Source organism: Orycteropus afer, unplaced genomic scaffold (genome assembly GCF_000298275.1).
Source record: "Orycteropus afer afer isolate SDZICR_OR568_19922 unplaced genomic scaffold, OryAfe1.0 scaffold00147, whole genome shotgun sequence".
NCBI classification, from domain to species: Eukaryota; Metazoa; Chordata; class Mammalia; order Tubulidentata; family Orycteropodidae; genus Orycteropus; species Orycteropus afer.
The window spans coordinates 7,515,554-7,535,680 of record NW_006921734.1 but is presented as its reverse complement, the minus strand read 5'-3'; the positions used below and the strand labels follow the sequence as shown (position 1 = coordinate 7,535,680).

The window sequence follows — 20,127 nt, the reverse complement described above, 5'->3', positions numbered from 1 at the left end:
ATATGCAAATGAAATCTTTGACATGTTAAAAGACTTCAACAATGACAAAGAAATGTCAAGAATAAAATGTTTTGATAGGTACAACAAATTTAGAGAAAGTAGTAAAGATAAGCATGATGACTGGTAAAGAAAACTATCCAATGACTTCCATGACTACTGATAATATTTTAAAAGTCTAAAATTTAGCTTGTTCAAATGGTCTATTATCTCAGAGGATGATGAGAATGATAATGATGGCCAAGTTGTTAAATTTTAATAAATGAACAAGCTTATTTAGAAACAAAATTTAGACAGTGTTTAATACAATCTTATTTAAAGTAAGATTTTTAATTTACCAAGTTCTAATGGTACCACTAGGACTAAACAACTATGTTCTTGATTATCTATGAGGAAGTAATTATTACCTAGTAAATCTTAAAATCAAGTTTAAGATGTATAAGATAATAATCACTTAAAATCAGGTTTCAAGATATATCAGCCAACACTGCTACTACTTAATCTTTTTACTTAGAGGGATATCTTAGGTTCCTTTATTTTTCCTACTAAAATGACTGTGAGAATACCAATCACTTAATTTGGGAAAGATCTGGATATACCATATTTCATTGAATCTAAGATATCAATTCTAAGACACCTTGTTTTAAGTACCACTAAGAAATAAAAAATGCTGCTAATTAAAATATGATATGCCAGTAATTGTAAGATGCCTTTCACTAACAGGAATATTCAAACATGGGTCTTAGGAATGGTGAAATATATGGTAATGTACTCTTTTCCATTCTTGAGATAGGGCTTATGCTTTTTTTGGGGGGGGGGCTACAAAAGGCAAAGTAAGCATAATCTGAATATTTTTGTTGTAGAACACTTACGGAGCATACCTTTCCATCGTGAAAAGAAGCTAGCTGCGTGAGTCAGACATTTTATCTTCAGGCTAGTGGAATGTCACTGAAGCATTCTAGTGGCCTGGAGAAGTTGACCTAACTGTGGAGATGCCTGACACTAAATGACATCCTGATGACCTAAAACACTCTACACTTCTATGAAGAGTTTCAATTTCTACCATGTAACTATGTGGTATCATGTTTACATACATTTGCATATGCATAAAGATTATACAAAGGTGCCAGAAAAAGAATAACTGTCCCTTAAAGGTGTATCAGTATAGGATGTAGGAATCTCTCCACGCTGAATACCTAAATTTAAAAAAGAAAAGAAGGAAAGATTGCTGTTCTAGGTATTCATCCTAGTACTAAAATGATAAAATCAAAAGCCATGCACAAAATTACCTCCCCAGAGAAAGGCTAGTCCCTTTTCCTCCCTATCAGTTTCACTATGAACATGGAAAATAGAAAATTCTCACCAAATTTGATGAAAAGCACCAACACGTCTGAATTGAAATACGACTTTTCATGTGAACTATACCGAATATCTACCTATTCGACTTTCCCCACCGGAGTTCCCATCTCAGAAAGGAGTCTTGCTCGTGCTGGTTTTTATTACACTGGTGTGAACGACAAGGTCAAATGCTTCTGTTGTGGTCTGATGCTGGATAACTGGAAACAAGGAGACAATGCTATTGAAAAGCATAAACAGCTGTATCCCAGCTGTAGCTTTATTCAGAATCTAAGTTCAGTTAACAGTCTGGGGGCCCCCTCTCAGTCTGTTTTTTCTTCTTCAGTAATGAACTCCACACATTCATTACTACCAAGTCTGGAAAACAGTGGATATTTTAGTGGCTCTTATTCAAGCTTTCCATCAAATTCTGTAAATTCCAGTGCAAATCAAACTTTTTCTGTCTTGAGGACAAGTCCCTACAATTGTGCAATGAATACTGAAAAAGCCAGATTAGTTACTTTTCAGATGTGGCCACTGACCTTTCTGTCACCAACAGATCTGGCAAAAGCAGGCTTCTACTATATAGGACCTGGAGACAGAGTAGCTTGCTTTGCCTGTGGTGGAAAATTGAGCAATTGGGAACTGAAGGATGATGCTATGTCAGAACACCTGAGACATTTTCCCAACTGCCCCTTTGTAGAAAATCGGCTTCAAGAAACTTTGAGATACACTGTTTCTAACCTGAGCATGCAGACACAGGCAGCTCGGTTTAAAACATTCTATAACTGGCCATCTAGTGTTCCAGTTCTTCCTGAGCAGCTTGCAAGTGCTGGTTTTTATTATGTGGGTAAGAAAATAATAACAAAAAATATTCAATATATTTTACATTATAAATTTTACTGGTAAGTTATATGTATTCATAAGTTTTGGTCCCAAATTAATTTTAGGTCATAGTGATGATGTCAAATGCTTTTGCTGTGATGGTGGACTGAGGTGTTGGGAATCTGGAGACGATCCATGGATAGAACATGCCAAGTGGTTTCCAAGGTAATTGTTCTCAAATTCTCTGCAAATTTTGTGATTATAAGGGGTGGGCTATATGTGTTCACCTTACAATCAGCTGTTTACTCTGTCTTTGTTTCAAAAATACATTTGTGAATAGGTTTTATGTGAGTTACAAAGAAAAATAATGATTTAAAAGGTTTTGATGAAAATTTAAGAAATATATTTGGAATTTAAACATTTAAAAATAGAAAAATGCATGCACATTATAAAAATACAATCATACATTGCAGAAAAGTACAGAGACAAAAAATAAAAATGCTCAGAAATCCCATCACCTAAAGATGACCAAGGTTACCATTTTAGTGAACATCCCTTCAAATATTTATGTTCTTGTTGTGTGCCGGTGAGTCAATTTTGACTTATGGTAACCCTATAGGATAGAGTAGCACTACCCCATAGGGTTTCCGAGGCTATATGTACATATATAGACAAATGTATGTAATTTTACATAAATTATATATATATAAATTTTTATATACAATATATAATTTATATATATATTAATATATATAGTTTTGAAACTTCTTTTAGTCAACATTATGTCTTGGATGTATTTCCATTCATTCAAAATTCAACAGTATTATTAGAACACTAGGCACTGTTGTGGGTGCTTAAAAGACACAGTTGAATAAAACAAAGACCTTTGGTTTCATACACCAACTTATTTTATAGTGAGGGAGGACAATTACTAAAAAATAAACAAATAAGTTATATAACATATTTGAAAGATAATAAGCGTGATGGAAAAAGAGAAAAAGGTGAGCAGGGTAACATGGATTGGAAGTAGCAGAAGGTTCCACTATTAAATAGGCTGGTCAGGGTGAATACAAAATCACTTCATCTGTTTTAATCACTATATAGTATTTTATTGTTATGTCTTACACTTCTGATTATTTTACACTTATTTGCATTCTCTTTTTTCCATCTAATTCAGGTAGATTGCCTATTGTCATGGTCAAAACTCAGTATGATTGAATGCTGGTTACTGTCTTAGTTATCTAGTGCTGCCACAACAGAAATACAAGTGGATGGCTCTAACAAATAGAAATTTATTTTCTTACGGTTTAGGAGTCTAAAAGTCTGAATTCAGGGTGCTGGCTCTAGGGGAAGGCTTTCTCTTATCAGCTCTGGAGAAAGGTCCTTATCTCTGAACTTCTGCTCCTGGGCAATCTTCATGTGGCTAGGCATCTGCTCTTCTCCCATTTCTGCCTCTTTCTCTTGCTTGTTTAATCTCTTTATATCTCAGAAATTAACTGAAAGCACACTCTACACTAGTCCTGTCTCATTAACATAACAAAACAATACATTCCTAAATGCGATTATAACCACAAGCATAGAAGGTAGGATATATAACACATTTTTTTAGGAGACACAATTCAATCCAAAACAGTTACTAAACCTGGCATTCTAACTTATTTTCATTATTTCTTTTCTCTATTATCTTCCCCTGAACCATTTAAAAATAAGTTATAGACAGCATGGCATTTCACCCCTAAATACTTCAGCACACATCTCCAAAGAATGCCATTATAACATCACCATACTGGAGTCATTACCTTTTGATTTAAAAGCAGAACAAAGAACAGTGCTTGTCTCTGTTTTAGATAAAACATAGGAAAAATTCACATTAATTTTTAATTTAATATTACTGACAACATGGTGATAGGATTCTCTATGTGCACAACACATATTCATGTATTATAGTAAAGAAAAAATTAAAACACCAAATCATTCAAATTATGAAAGATTCAACTTATTCAGAATGCCTTTTGAAAAGGTTAACTATTGATTAGTGTATTTTCTTTCTAAGTTATTATGCCTAGGAGATGTATAAGATGTAAAATTTTGGAGATATGGAAGAAAAATATCAGTTTTTGATCATTTATACATAGGCTTCCTCCTGTCTACATCAGCTTGCTTTTGACTGTAGTATCTCATACCTCTTGTTAACTTCCCACGTGGTAAATAGCCAAGTGGTTATATGTATGCTTATATTCATTTAAAACATGTAGCAGTCCACAAATGGTGGGTTGGCACTACACAAATGATGACACACATTTAGGTATTTTCAAAATTAGCTGAAGCATAATATATCTTGGTAAAAACAGTAAGATAAATTTCATAAAACATTAATCTTTTTGAATAAGGAATTAGTAGTAAATAAAATTTATGTTAGCTCTGGGAAAAAGCATCTTAAAAAGCAAATTTTAAAACTCATGAAAGGGCCTCTGACTCCATTATAGAATACTTACCAGATAGTTTTTGGAAAAAAATTTCAAAAGAAAAAGAAACAAAAGAATCATCTCATATTGGGTTGTTGTTGTTAGATGCCATTGAATTGGCTCCAATTCATAGAAACCTCATGTACAACAGCACGAAACACTGCCTGATTGATCGTGCTCCATCCACATGATCCTTGATATTTTTCGTATTTTTTGCCAACACCATAATTCAAAGGCATCAACTCTTCTTGCGTCTTCCTTATTCATTGTCCAGCTCTCACATGTACATGAGGTGACTGAAAATACCATAGCTTGGGTTAGTTGCACCTTAATTTTCAAAATGGTATCTTTGCTTCTTAACATTTTAAATATGTATTGTGCAGCACATTTGCCCAGTGCATTATGACATCTCATTTCATGACTGCTGCTTCCATAAGTGTTGATGGTAGATCCAAGTAAAATGAAGTCCCTGACAACTTCAATTTTTTCCTCCATTTATCATTATGTTCACTTATTGGTCCAGTTGTGAGGATTTTTGTTTTCTTTGTGGTGATATGTAATCCATACTGAACACTGTGGTCTTTGGTCTTCATCAGTAAATACTTCAAGTCATCTTCATTTTCAGTAAGCAAGGCTGTGTCACCTGCATATCGCAGGTTATCAATGAGTCTTCCTCCAACTCTCATGGCGCATTCTTTTTTATATAATCCAGCTTCTTAGATTATTTGCTCAGCATACAGATTGAATATGTATGGTGAAAGGATACAACCCTGACACACACCCTTCCTGATTTTAAACTGTGTAGTAACCCCTTGTTACCACATTCTCTTAGTCTGTGTTCAGGTTCCTCATTAGCACAAATAGGTGTTCTGGAATTCCCATTCTTTGCAATGTTATCCATAATTTGTTATCATTTACATAGTTGAAGGCCTTTGCATAGTCAATAAAATATAGGTAGACATCTTTCTGGTATTCTTTCCTTTCAGGTAAGATCCATCTGACAGCAGCAATGATATCCCTTGTTCCGTGTCCTCTTCTGAATCCATCTTGCATTTCTGGAAGTTCCCTGTCAATATACTGCTGCAACCTTTTTTGAGTTCTTCAGCAAACTTTTACTTGCATGTGATATTAATGATATTGTTCAGTAATTTCCACATTGTGTTAACAGGATCACCTTCCTTTGGACTGGGCACAAATATCAATCTCTGCCAGTCAGTTCACCAGGTAGCTGCCATCCAAATTTCTTGTCATAAATGAGTATGTGCCTCCAGCACTACACAAGTTTGTTGCAACAACTCAGTGGGCATTCTGTCAACTCCTGCAGCCTTGTTTTTCACCAATTCCTTCAATGCAGCTTGGACTTCTTCAATTCCATTTGTTCTTGATCACATGCTACCTCCTGTCATAGCTGGACATGGCCCAATTCTTTTTGATACAGTGACTCTGTGTATTCCTTCCACCTTCTTTTGGCACTTCCTGCATCATTCAATATTTTGCCCATAAAAAAAAAAAAAAAAAAAAAAACCAACCTCACTGCCGTTGAGTCAGATCCAACTCATAGCGACCCCTCCTTGGGTTTCTGAGGCTGTATGGCTACAGAAGTAGATTGCCCAATCTTCCTTCTGAGGAGTGGCTGGTGGGTTTGAACCATCAGCCTTCTGGTTAGCAGTCAAATGCCTTAGGCACTACACTACCAGAAGTGCTATTTTGCCCACAGAATCCTTCAATATTGCAATTCTAGAGCTTGTTTCTTCAGTTCTTTCAGCTTGAGAAATGCTGAGCATGTTCTTTCCTTTTGGTTCTTTAACTCCAGGTCTTTGCACATTTCATTATAATAATTTACTTTGCCTTCTTGAGCTGCCCTTTGAAATCTTCTGTTCAATTCTTTATTTCAGAATTTCTTCCATTCACTTCAGCTACTCTCCATTCAAAAGCAATTTTCAGAGTCTCTCCTGACATCCATTTTGGTCTTTTCTTCCTTTCCTGTCTTTTTAATGACTTTTTAAAAATTTTTTTTCATTGTGATTTGGGTGCAAATTTACATGCTTTGTAATCTGCTTGATTTGTTTTACTCTCACCAGTTCATGCACATTTCGTTTCACAGCCGATTATAATCCCAATAAAAAGCTCTCCTCCCATCTCCTCCCTGTGACCACTACCTCCCTGTGTCCTTCTTATGCATTCCTGTCTTTCCAGCTTTCCCACTATGCAAATGATACCTGTCTGGTGTCTCACAGTTGATGGATCCAAGGGGGGCATCTTCCTAGGGTAGGTGGGTGCATTTCCCTGGAATAGGTGTTCTGTTTGCAGGCCTTTCTACTGTTTGCCTGAGAGCTAATCCATGGAAGTAAGTTCAGTTCCAGGCCTGAAGAATAACGCGGGACCATAGTCTTGTGGGTTCTACCAGTCTCTATCTAATCAGTAATTCTGGTCATTTTTGTGTTTTTGAATTTTGTTCCACATTTTTCCTCCAATTCTATCCAAGATCTCCAATTTTTATCTTTTTCTGAGTGCTTGATATTTAATGAACTTTTCTCTTTTTCATGTATGATGTTCTGGATGTCATCCCACAACTCATTTGCTCTTCAGTCATTGGTGTTCAGTGTGTCAAATCTGTTCTTTAGATGGTCTCTAAATTCAGGTGGGATATAATCAGGGATGTATTTTCGCCCTAATGGACTTATTTTAATTTTCTTTAGCTTCAACTTGAACTTGCATACAAGAAGGTGATGGTCCATTCCACAGTCAGCTCCTGGACATATTTTGACTGATGGTATTGAGCTTCTCCACAGCCTCTTTCCACAGATGTAGTCAATCTGATTTCTGTGTAGTCCTTCTGGTAAAGTCCATGTGTATCATCACCATTTATGCTGCTGAAAAAAAAGGTGTTTGCAATGAATAAGTCATTGGTCTTGCACAGTTCTATCATGTGATCTCTAGTGTCATTCCTATCATCGAGGCCATATTTTCCAACCACCATTGCTTCTTTGTTTCTAACTTTCTCATTCCAATCACCAGCAATAATCAATACATCTTGATTGCATGTTCGGTCAATTTTAGACTGTAGAAGTTAGTAAAAATCTTCAATTTCTTCATCTTTGGCTTTACTAGTTGGTGTGTAAATGTGAACAGTAGTATTAACTGATCTTGTTGTTGTTATGTGCCATTGAGTTGGACTTGACTCACAGCGACCCTTCCTTGGTTTTCCAAGATGGTATTACTACAGAAGCAGATTGCCCAACCTTCCTTCCAAGGAGTGGCTGGTGGGTTTGAACCACCAGCCTTCTGGTAAGCAGTCAAGTGACTTAGGCACTACACTACCAGAGCTCCTTGTAGGCATATGGATATTATCCTATCACTGACAGCACCATACTTCAGGATAGATCTTGAGATGTGCTTTTTGATGATGAACACAATGCCATCCCTCTTCAATTTGTCATTCCTGGCATAGTAGAGCATATGATTGTCTGATTTAAATGGCCAATACCAGTCCATTTCAGCTTACTAATGCCTAGGATATTGATCTTTCTCTGTTCCATTTCATTTTTTACAACTCCCTATTTTCCTAAATTCTTATTTCATAATTCCATGTTCTGATTGGGAACTCTGGTGGCATAGTGCCTAAGGCATTTGACTGCTAACCAGAAGGCTGGCGGTTAAAACCCACCAGTCACTCCCCAGAAGGAAGGTTGGGTAATCTACTTCTGTAGTGATACTGCCTTGGAAACCCAAGGAGGGGTTGCTATGAGTCGGATCTGACTCCATAGCAGTGTATTGTGTTGTTATGTTCTGATTATTAATGGATACTTGCAGCTGTTTCTTTCCATTTTGAGTCATGTCCCATCAGCAAATCAACGTCCTGAAAGCTTTACCCCATCCACGTTTAGGTTGGCTCTACTTTGAGGAAGCAGCTCTTCCCTAGTCATACTTTAAGTGCTTTCCAACTTGAGGGGCTCATCTTCTGGCACTATATCAGACAATGTTTTATGGCTATTCTTAAAGTTCTCCAGTATTTCCAGATAGCATTTCACTGACGTTCAAAAGGTTTTCAGTGGCTAGTTTTTTCATAAGTGGTTGGCCCCATCCTTCTTCCCAGCCTGTCTTCATCTGGAAGCTCCGCTGAAACCTGTCCACCAAAGGTGACCCTGCTAGTGTCTGAAACACCAATGGCATAGGCTTCTGCCTCACAGCAACACACAAGCCACCACAGTATGACAAACTGACAGATGAGTGGTAGATTGGGCTAGGATTTATTTATTCTTCTAACTTCTAAGTTTAGAATCAATAATCCTAAATGATTCTATGATTTGAGGCGAATATGTAACCCAATTTGAAATGGGATGAATACGTAGAGAGGAGGAACTTATGTTATTAAAATTTTCATTCCATTATAAAGTAACTCCCTCAACTTTATTTTCCTCTTACATTTTAGATGTGAGTACTTGATACGAATTAAAGGACAGGAGTTCATAAGTAGAGTTCAAGCCAGTCACCCTCATCTACTTGAACAGGTAGGAAGTGTTGTTTATTTTTAAATTATTGGTTAAAAACCAAAAACCCACTGTTGTCAAGTCAATTCCAAATCATAGAGACTCTACAGGACAGAGTAGAACTGCCTCATAGGATTTCTAAGCCTTGAAATTAAACTACTGGAGGGAAGAAATGGCTGGGGTAGTAGCATTTAATAGTTTTACTATATAAATTTTTCTTAAATGGATTTGAGAAAGAGAATTTTATTGCCATTTCCAATCTTTCTGGAAAAGCAACTAAGAACTTACATAATAGTTTGAGGATCAAACACTTCTTAGCTATTGTCAACAGAACTGATAGAGGGTCCAAAATCCCAAAGGATGATCCAGAGGTGAAAGGTGAACAATGAGTATCTCATGGATCACTGAAAAGGTGTAGCTCTTTTTGCCTTAATGAAAATAGATTTCACTTGTTAAACATACACACAGATGAAGAAACGCTTAGGAAATAACTGTTGAATGTAAAGGAAATAATTGCTTTTGACTTTAAAAAATCTAATTTGCCATTAAGCAAGTCAGTTTGTGATAAACTGAATAAATTAGGTCTGTTGACCATTTTTACTGTAATAGATAGGATAAGATTTATATTTCAATGCATGTGTATTTTTTCTGCAGCTGTTATCCACTTCAGATACTCCAGAAGATGAAAATGCAGAGTCACCAAGTATGTATAATATAATAATTACTACATTTAAATAGAACCACTTGGTACTGTTAAGATAGAAAGTTTATAATAAGGTACATTTGCATTATACTTGACAACTTACAAAGCATTTTCAAAGAGATTAAGTTGGTATTTCTCAAACCTCAGTACATGTCAAATTGCCTGGAGAACTTTTTTTAAAAATTACAGATTTCTAATCTTTGCTTTAGACCTATTGAATTGAATCAACATGTAAGGGTGCATTATCCTTGTTAGGTGCTATGGAGTCAGATCTGACTCTGTGTACAACAGAATGAAACACTATATGGTCCTGTGTCATCTTCACAATCCTTGCTATGCTTGCGCCCATCATTGCAGCCAGTGTGTCAATCCATCTCATTGTGCAGCTTCCCCTTCTTCACTGACACTCTATTTTACTTAGCATGATATCCTTCTTCAGGGACTGGTCCCCTCTGACAATATGACCAAGGTAGGGGAGATGAAATCTGGCCATTCTCGCTTTCAAGGAGCATTCCAGCTGCACTTCCTCCAGGACAGATTTGTTTGTTCTTCTGGCAGTCCATGGTGTTTTCAGTATTCTTTGGCAACACTACAATTCAAAGGCATCAATTCTTCTCTGGTCTTCCTATTTATTGTCCAACTTTCATATGCATATGAGGCAACTGAAAATACCATGGCTTGGGTCAGCTGTACCTTAGTCCTCAAAGTAACATCTTCACTTCTTAACACTTCAACACTTTAGTATCTAAAGGTAGCGTTTGGGAATTTATAGTTAAAATAAACTACATACAATCCGTCTAGCCCCTCTTCTTGAACTACTGTTTGAGAATAGATGCACTATGACAGGTCACTCATATATTCTATGAAATGGAGAGAGTAGAAAGTACTACTCCAGTAGTACTGAGGCTCAGAGAGGTTAAGTGACTTGCCCATCATGTTAAATATAAAAGGTGTCAGAACCAGTATTTCAACAAGCTCTTCTACTCCATTATCTAGTGTTCAATTCAATAAATATTTATTGCATATTTGCTGTTCTGAGCAAACAATGGCAAGCAGGAGATACTACTCTCATGAACTAATACTATAAGGGATACAGACAAATACACAGATAGGATAAATGTTATGATAAGGAAAGGAAAGTGATCTCCAACATTGTTTCCTTCTCTAAAACGTATACATACATACATACATATATATACAAAATACCCAATTATGGCAGATAATGCATATATCACTATTTTAAATTGAACAAATTTACACAAAATTATGCCTATACATTTTTTTTATTGCAGTAACTTTCAATTAAGAAAATATACAGATTATGCTAATAGGTGTTAAATAATTTGTTCCAAATAGTTATTCACTTTGGACCTGGAGAAAACCATTCAGAAGATGCAGTCATGATGAATATACCTGTGGTTAAAGCTGCTCTGGAAATGGGCTTCAGTAGAAGGCTGGTAAAACAAACAGTTCAGAGTAAAATCTTAACAACTGGAGAGAATTATAAGACTGTAAGTGACCTTGTATTAGACTTACTTAATGCAGAAGATGAAATAAGAGAAGAGGAGAAAGAAAGAGCAACTGTGGAAAAAGAATCAGGTATTTATTTATTATTTATATAGTCCCTATATAAATATTTATATAGTCCCTATATTCGTAAAAGGAGGTCTTGTAGCACAGTGGTTAAAACATTTGTCTGCTAACCAAAAAGGTTAGTGGTTTTAACCCACCAGCTGCTCTCTGGGAGAAAGATGAGGCAATCTGCTTCCATAAAGGTTTACAGCCTAGGAAACACTGTAGGGCAATTCTACTCTGTCCTATAGGGTTGCTATGATTTGGAATCAACTTGATGGCAGTGTGGGTTTTTGGTTTATATTCATAAGGATTTGACATCATCGAGTATGAATTATTGAAAACATACTTGTAAGTCAATCCAGTCAGATTTTTCTGATTTTGAGTTTGAATTCTGAAAAATTTCTTCACCTTAAAATATAATGGAATTGCTCAGTAAACAAATTATAAATGCCAAATGAAAATATTTTTTCCCTAATTCTTATTTTTATTTTGTGTATGTAATTATTCATCGCACATTTTTGATCCCAGGCTAGCTGCTCACTCCTGTTTGCTGAAAACTGGGGTGTTATCAGGGACAATTATTAATTTTAATATTAATATAAAAGTATATATCAGTCTTTGACTATAAACTAATGTACAAATTATGAGTGAGTCCTCTTCCTGCCTACACAGAACTTAGCTGCCTTCAGAGTGTCTATTATTTAGGGAAGTCCTAAGATACTGTTTCACAAGCCTTCAGGGCAGGTTATCCCACACCCTTCCATACTAACCTTGTCTGCTACTCTATTGCCCTTCACGAAAACTCTCTTTCTCTGGGCATGTCTATTCTCATCTGGTGGCTCCCCATATTATCCTCATTCATGCCTAAGACAAACAGAAATGCTGATCTCTCTTTGCCACTCTTTCCCAAGCAAGGCCTAGACCCCTAAATTCCTTCAACACCGTTGAAAATAGACTGTAACTTTTAATAAGCTATATTACAGAAAACAATTTACAACTGCAACTATATGTGACTTCTCCTGGTCCCCGTACATCCATCTTTATAATTCTCTCTGTCTTGCTTCTGCTTCATTTCTGTTTAGCTCTGGCCAGTTTACATGAATGATTAGGAATACTCCAAATATATTTTCCCTTATCAAAGTTCAGGTCCCCAAGTATCAGCAAAACTCAGAAAGAAAAAGAAATTTTCCCCTTTCTTTCCTCCAAGGCCATCTGGGATCTGTTCCTCCTAGGATGACTGACAAGATTATCCTCTTCATTCAGGGATAAAGCTGTTTATGAAGGTGGATCTGCTTCAGGGCTCCACACAGACAAATACATCAGACTATAGTAACCCAGCATCAATATATTTGCCAATGTGTGATTACTCAGTTCTATGTACCACCAGTAGAGTTCCTGGGTGGTGCAAACAGTTAACATACTAACTGAAAGGCTGGAAGTTCAAGTCAACCCAGAGGTTCTTCAGAAGAAAGGCCTGGAGATCTACTTCTTAGAAATTAGACATTGAAAACTTATGGGTCATAGTTCTATACTGATACATACCAGGGTCACCATTAGTCAGAGTCAACTTGATGGCAACCATCAGTAGAACAGAAACACAGACAAGTTAATCTTTGTTCAGCCTAGTCAAGTTCTCTTTTTCACTGTGAAAGTGAAGATCAGGTTAACATGTCCTTCCAAAAGGTGGTCTTCTTAGTCTTAGCCATTGGTCACCAGTCAACAATTACTCAAAAAAGAAAATACCTATCTCTACAATTGTTTACAGACCTCATGAAATTTAAAGCTACCTACCTGTAATATCCATCACTCATCTGTCAGTTTATCATATTGTGGTGGCTTGTATGTTGCTGTGAGGCTGAAGACAATGCCACCTGGTATTTCAAATACCAGCAGGGTCACCCATGGTGGACAGGTTTCAACAGAGCTTCCAGACTAAGACAGACTTGGAAGAAGGAATGGGCCATCTACTTATCAAAGAATTGGTCAGTGAAAACCTTATGAATAGCAGTAAAACACTGTCTGATATATTACTAGAAAAATTTATGAACAGCCCTGAAACATATCTGATATAGTGTTGGCAGTTGAGTCCCTCAGGTCGGAAGGCACTCAAAATACGAATGGGGAAGAGCTGCCTCCTCAGAGTAGAGTTGACCTTAATGATATCAATGGAGTAAAGTTTTTGGGACCTCCATTTGCTGATATGGCATAACTCAAAATGAGAAGAAACAGATGCAAACATCCATTAATAATCGGAACATGGAATGTATAAAGTATGAATCTAGGAAAACTGGAAGTTGTCAAAAATAAAATGGAATGCATAAAGATTGCTATCCTAGGCATTATTAGTGAGCTGAAATGGACTGGTTTTGGCCATTCTGAATCAGACAGCCATATGATATACTATGCCAGGAATGACAAATTGAAGAGGAACGGTGTGGCATTCATTGTTGCAAAGAATGTTTCAAGATCTATCCTGAACTACAGCACTGTCAGTGATAGGATAATATCCATACACTTACAAGGAAGATTGGTTAATACTATTATTACTCAAGTTTACACACCAACCACCAAAGCCAAAGATGAGGAAACTAAAGATTTTTATCACTATCTGCAGTCTGAAATTGACCAAATATACAGTCAAGATGCGTTGATTATCACAGGTGATTGGAATGCAAAAGTTGAAAATCACCAGTAGTTGGAAAACGTAACCTTGGTGACAGTAATAATGCTGGATATCACATGATAGAATTTTGCAAGACCAATGATTTATTCATCGCAAATACCTTTTTTTCAACAACATAAATGGAGGCTATATACATGGCCTTCACCAGATGGAGTACACAAGAATCAGAGTGACTATATCTGTGGAAAGAGTGATGGAGAAACTCAGTATCTTCAGCTCAATCAAGGCCAGGAGCTGACTGTGGAATTGACCATCAAACTGCTCATATGCAAGTTCAGGTTGAAGCTGAAGACAATTAAAACAAGTCTACCAGATACATCTTAGCTGAAAGCAAAGAATACCAGAAAGATATTTACTTATGTTTATTACCTTGATTATATCCTTCCTGAATTTAGAGACCATCTAAGGAATAAATTTAATAAATTAAACACCAATGACCAAAACCCAGAGGAACTGTGGGATGACATCAAGAATATATCCATGAAGAAAGCAAAAGGTCATTAAAAGGCAGGAAAGGAAGAAAAGACCAAAATGGGTATCAGAAGAGACTTTGAAACTTGCCCTTGAACGGAGAGAAGCTAAAGCAAATGTCAAAAATGATAAGATAAAAGAGCTGAACAGAAAATTTCAAAGAGCAGCTCAAGAAGACAAATTCAATTATTATAATGAAATGAGCAAAGACCTGGAGTTAGAAAATCAAAAGGGAAGAACACGCTCAGCATTTCTCAAGCATTTCAGTTCTCTGAAAGAACTGAAGAAAAAATTCAAGCCTTGAGTAGCAATATTGAAAGATTCTGTAGGCAGAACATTGAATGATGCAGGAAAGTCAAAAACAGATGGAAGGAATACAGAGTCACTGTACTAAAAAAAAAAAAATTTATCAATGTTCATCCATTTTAAGAGGTGGCATATAATCAAAAACCAATGGTACTGAAGCAAGAAGTCAAAGTTGTACTGAAGGAATCAGTGAAAACAACAAAAATACCAAATCCACACCAAAACTCACTGCCATCAAATCAGTTCTGACTCATAGCCACTCCTCCTTGGGTTTCTGAGGCAGTTTCTCTATGGAAGTAGATTGCCCAGTCTTCCTTCCGAGGAGTGGCTGGTGGCTTTGAACTGCTAGTCTTCTGGTAAGCAAAGGCCTTAAGCACTATGCCACCATAATAAGGCTCCAGGAATTGACAGAATAATGACTGAGATATTTCAACAAACAGATGTCTTGCTGGAGGCACTCACTTATCTATGCCAAGAAATTTGGAAGACAGCTACCTGGCCAACTGACTAGAAGAGATCCATACTTCTACTCATATGGGTACAAAGAAAAGTGATCCCACAGAATGTGGAAATTATCGAACAGTATCATTAGTATCACATGCAAGTAAAATTTTGCTGAAGATAATTAAAAAATGGTTGCAGCAGTATATTGACAGAGAACTTCCAGAAATGTAAGCTGGATTCAGAAGGAGACATGGAATGAGGAATATCATTGCTGATGTTAGATGGATCTTTGCTGAAAGCAAAGAACACTAGAAAGATATTTACTCGTGTTTTATTGACTATGCAAAAGCATTCAATTGTGTGGATCATAACAAATTATGGATAACATTGAGAAGAATGGGAATTCCAGAATACTTAATTGTGCTTATGAGGAACCTCATAGCCAGATGGAGTACACAAGACCATTTGTACCTATAGGTACATAGACTAGGAGGCTATCATTTGAACAGAGCAAAGGGATACTGCATGGTTTAAAATCAGGAAGGGAGTGCATCAGGGTTGTTCCTTTCACCATACTTATTTAATCTGTATGCTGAGCAAATAATCAGAGAAGCTGGACTATATGAAGGAGAGAATGGCATCAGGATTGGAGGAAGACTCATTAACAACCTGCGATATGCAGAGGACAGAACTTTGCTTGTTGAAAGTTAGGATGACTTGAAGCATTTACTTATGAAGATTAAAGACTACAGTCTCAGTATGGATTACATCTCAACATAAAGAAAATGAAAATCTCACAATTGGACCAATAAACAGCATTACAAAAATGGAGAAAAGATTGAAGTTGTTAAAGATTTCATATTACTTGGTTCCACAATCAACACCAATGGAAGCAGCAGTCATGACATCAGACGATGTATTGCACTGGACAAATGTGCTGCAAAATAACTCTTTAAAGTGCTGAAGAGCAAAGATGTCTCTTTGAAGACTAAGGTGCACCTAACCGAGCCATGGTATTTTCAAGCACATGTGAGCTGTACAATGAATAAAGAAGACCCAAAAAGAGTTGATGCCTTTGAGTTGTGGTGTTGCAGAAGAATACTGAAAGAACCATGGACTGCCAAAAGAACTAACAAATCTGTCCTGGAAGAAGCACAGCCAGAATACTCCTTGCAAGTCAGAATGGCCAGAGTTGGTCTCACCTACTTTGGTCATGTCATCAGAAGGGACTATTCCCTGGAGAAGGATATCATGCTTGGTAAAGTAGGGGGTCAATGAAAAAGGAGAAGGCCTTGAACGAGATGGATTGACACAATGGCTGCAATGATGGGCTCAGGTATAGCAAGGATTGTGAGGCTGGCACAGGACTGGGCAGTATTTCGTTCTGTTGTACTATAGGGTCGCTAGGAGTTGGAGCTGACTCAATGGCACCTATACACACACACACACACACACACATATAACCTATATTTATGTTTTTCAAAGAAAACCAAGTCTCCAGAGCTGTGTCTAAGTTAACAATATGCAAAAACTTCCATTATCAGAAAGATCCTTTAGCTTATCAACCTCACCATTATATCTCTATTACCTAACACAGTACCTGTGTAAAGTTTGTGCTCAAAAAATATTTTTTGAATGAGAAATGGAAAGACTTACATTTAGGTTAATGTTTGTAGTTTCACGAAGAACAGTGGTGAATAATTTCTTGGCAGATGTGTTAAGTAAAGAGGCAACTGAAGGTATTTTTTTTTCTAGAATAATACGATAATTTGCTTCAAAAGTATATTCAAGTCTTCACTTCTTATGAACCAGAATACAGTTTATAACTTACAAATGAGATTTATTTTTTTCTCCAGCTACTTTAATCCAATTTTAGAATTTCAAACAGAGAACCTACTACATCAGCTTTAGAAAATTAACTAGAAAAGTAAATCTTAGATTGAAGTATTGTATTTCGTGTAAACTGTATTTTAATTTCCTAGATATCACTACTTCTGTAACAGATAATTTAACATATACTGAGTACTAATTCTTTTACCCTCTGACTATTACTTATTTATGCCTACCAGTCTTTAAATAACTAAGACTTGGTTGTTCATTTATTCAACAGATATTCATAGGGCCACTGACTTCCAGGCTGCATTCTGGATCCTAGTCCTTTCATTTATTTTCAGAGCTTCAATTATATTCAAAATGTCTTATCTCCAGCCTTGACTGCCTAAGGCATTTGACTGCTAACCAGAAGGCTGGTGGTTCAAACTCACCAGCCACTTCTCAGAAGTAAGGTGGGCAATCTACTTCCTTAGTGATACCGCCTCAGAAACCCAAGGAGGGGTTGCTATGAGTCAGGTCTGACTTGACGGCACATAACAACAACAACAACAACTAGTTTTTATTCTTTATTAAATAGTTCTACTTGTGTGTCCTGTTACTTCAGACAGCATAACAGTTTATAGATAGATCATGGTAAAACTATATCATAATTAACTATTAAACTTAGAATCATAAACACATAGTTGTATTTCAAAGAGATAATAACATTATAGATTTTCAAAGCATAAAATTGTTTGCCACTCGATATAAAACCTAGCTCATGAAGGAGGATAAAATTCCCTATAGGATGGAAAGGTTTTCTTTGACAAGTAGGATTTATTTTTCAAAACGTTGTTAGTGCTTTCCCCCGTTACTATAAAAATATTTATTGTTGTTGTTATGTGCTGTCGAATTGGACCCGACTCATAGAGATCCCTCCTTGGGTTTCCGAGGCGGTATCACTACAGAAGTAGATTGCCCAACCTTCCTTCCAAGTAGTGGAAATTGCATGTCTGATTTGGGGAAATTATTAAGTTTCAATCTAAAATAGAATTTTAAAGAAATTTTATGGAAGAATGATAATTTAAGAAAAAAATTACTACTATTTTAAATTATCTTGATTTAACGTTTTCCCAATTTGACTAGATTGAGTAGGAATTTCAGTATTATTTTCTAACCTTTATTTGGTTAAAGGTTTAGCAGTCTTTCAAAATAACAGAGAACACAGATATTCTGATGTCAAACTGCCTTGGTTTGACTTTTGCTGGTTGTGTATCCTTTGGCAAGTTCCTTACTGTGCCTCAGTTTTTTCATCTGTAAGATGAGAGTTAGGATGAAGTGAGCGATTGTGAGGATGAAACAAGTTAATGTGTACAAAGTGCTTAACATAGTGCTCATTGAGTATTAGTTCTTATTATATGCAGCATTATTATTAGCAAAGGAGGATTAGGTACCCGCTAAAACTAGCAATCAACTTCGACACCTGACAGGTGAAGGATTATGGTTGGTTTTCATTTAGTTGTATGTGTAAGTGTAGAAAGAATTTGTGAGCAGAGGCTGGACATGTCTGTGTGTGTTTTTCTTTTTTGACAGCTGATCTATCATTAATTCGGAAGAACAGAATGGCACTTTTTCAACATTTGACTTGTGTGCTTCCAATCCTGGATAGTCTACTGAATGCCAGAGTAATTAATGAACAAGAACATGGTGTTATTAAACAGAAAACACAGACACCCTTACAAGCAAGAGAACTGATTGATACTATTTTAGTAAAAGGAAATAGTGCAGCCACCATATTCAGAAACTCTCTACAAGAAAATGACCCTATGTTATACAAGAATTTATTTGGTAAGTGCTGGAAAATTATTTTTGGGAAATTTTTAGGTGAATTGAAAATAACACTTGTTAACAACTTGTGATGATTGAAAATAATTCAATCTGATATATAAACTATTAATTTCATAGCCTTATACACTAACTGCACAAAAAATTAAAGACTTGTTGCATTCTGACAATTATTTATAGTATTTAGCCAGTATAAACTGTTGGTTTGAAAAAATATATTTTGTGGCTAAATATCAACCTTAATTGGTATAACAAGGCTTTTTCTTTTTCTCCCTTAGTGCAACAGGATATAAAGTATATTCCCACAGAAGATATTTCAGGTAAAATAGTAATATTAATGCTCTAAACCAGGAAAACATTATTCTTATTTTCTTGGCTTTTCATTGGAGAAGAAGCAAATTGCCTTGAAATAAAAATTCCTTTCTCTTCTTAGATCTACCAATGGAAGAACAATTGAGGAGATTACAAGAAGAAAGAACATGTAAAGTGTGTATGGATAAAGAAGTGTCCGTAGTGTTTATTCCTTGTGGTCATTTAGTAGTATGCAAAGAATGTGCCCCATCTCTAAGAAAATGTCCCATTTGTAGAAGTACAATCAAGGGTACAGTTCGTACATTTCTTTCATGAAGAAGACCCAAAACCTTGTCTAAACTTTTAGAATTAATGAACTGAAATGTATTATAATTTTAACTTTTGTACTGATTTGGTTTCTTTGAAAAATTATATTTATTTACAAATTGGAAAAAAATGTTTTTTATAAATATGTAATTTAATATAAATATTAATATATCCATATATATTTAAATCATATATCAGTATGTATCTAAACCATATATATATATACATACACACACACATTATGTATATGGCTTAAATATCAATAGAATAAATAGACTTTTGTTCTTGTGAACGAAAAATAGAGATAGCACTACAAACACATGCTACATCAAAAAGTCAGCATTACTGAAATTGTAAGTGCACTAAATTTAAGATTTTTTAGTTAAACTTACAGAATTTTAAATATCTGGAGTTGTATTAAGAGTCAGGAACACAGATTCTCTTTTTCAATGTCCTATACAAGGAGGGGTCGCTATGAGTTGGGTCTGACTCGACAGCACATAACAACAACATACATGAGTCAAAATTTGTTGAGTAACTGTTCAGGGACATTATGAC

At 35.9% G+C, this 20,127-nt stretch overlaps 1 protein-coding gene across 1 annotated transcript; it reads left to right on the top strand.

Moving 5' to 3' along the window:
* Positions 1-1,332: 1,332 nt before the first annotated feature.
* Positions 1,333-19,578, top strand: LOC103201341 (baculoviral IAP repeat-containing protein 3). Its single transcript, XM_007946014.2, has 8 exons — positions 1,333-2,182; positions 2,283-2,382; positions 9,055-9,133; positions 9,767-9,815; positions 11,172-11,414; positions 18,700-18,954; positions 19,230-19,271; positions 19,385-19,578. The coding sequence occupies exons 1-8, from the start codon at positions 1,333-1,335 to the stop codon at positions 19,576-19,578; spliced, it is 1,812 nt and encodes a 603-aa protein (XP_007944205.1).
* The last annotated feature ends 549 nt before the right edge of the window (positions 19,579-20,127 follow it).

Excerpts from the sequence above, each read along its gene's own strand:
- LOC103201341 (XM_007946014.2), top strand. The coding sequence starts at position 1,333 with ATGAACATGGAAAATAGAAAATTCTCACCAAATTTGATGAAAAGCACC. Across the intron at positions 2,183-2,282 it reads TGCTGGTTTTTATTATGTGG|GTCATAGTGATGATGTCAAA; the intron begins GTAAGAAAATAA and ends AATTAATTTTAG. Across the intron at positions 11,415-18,699 it reads AACTGTGGAAAAAGAATCAG|CTGATCTATCATTAATTCGG; the intron begins GTATTTATTTAT and ends CTTTTTTGACAG.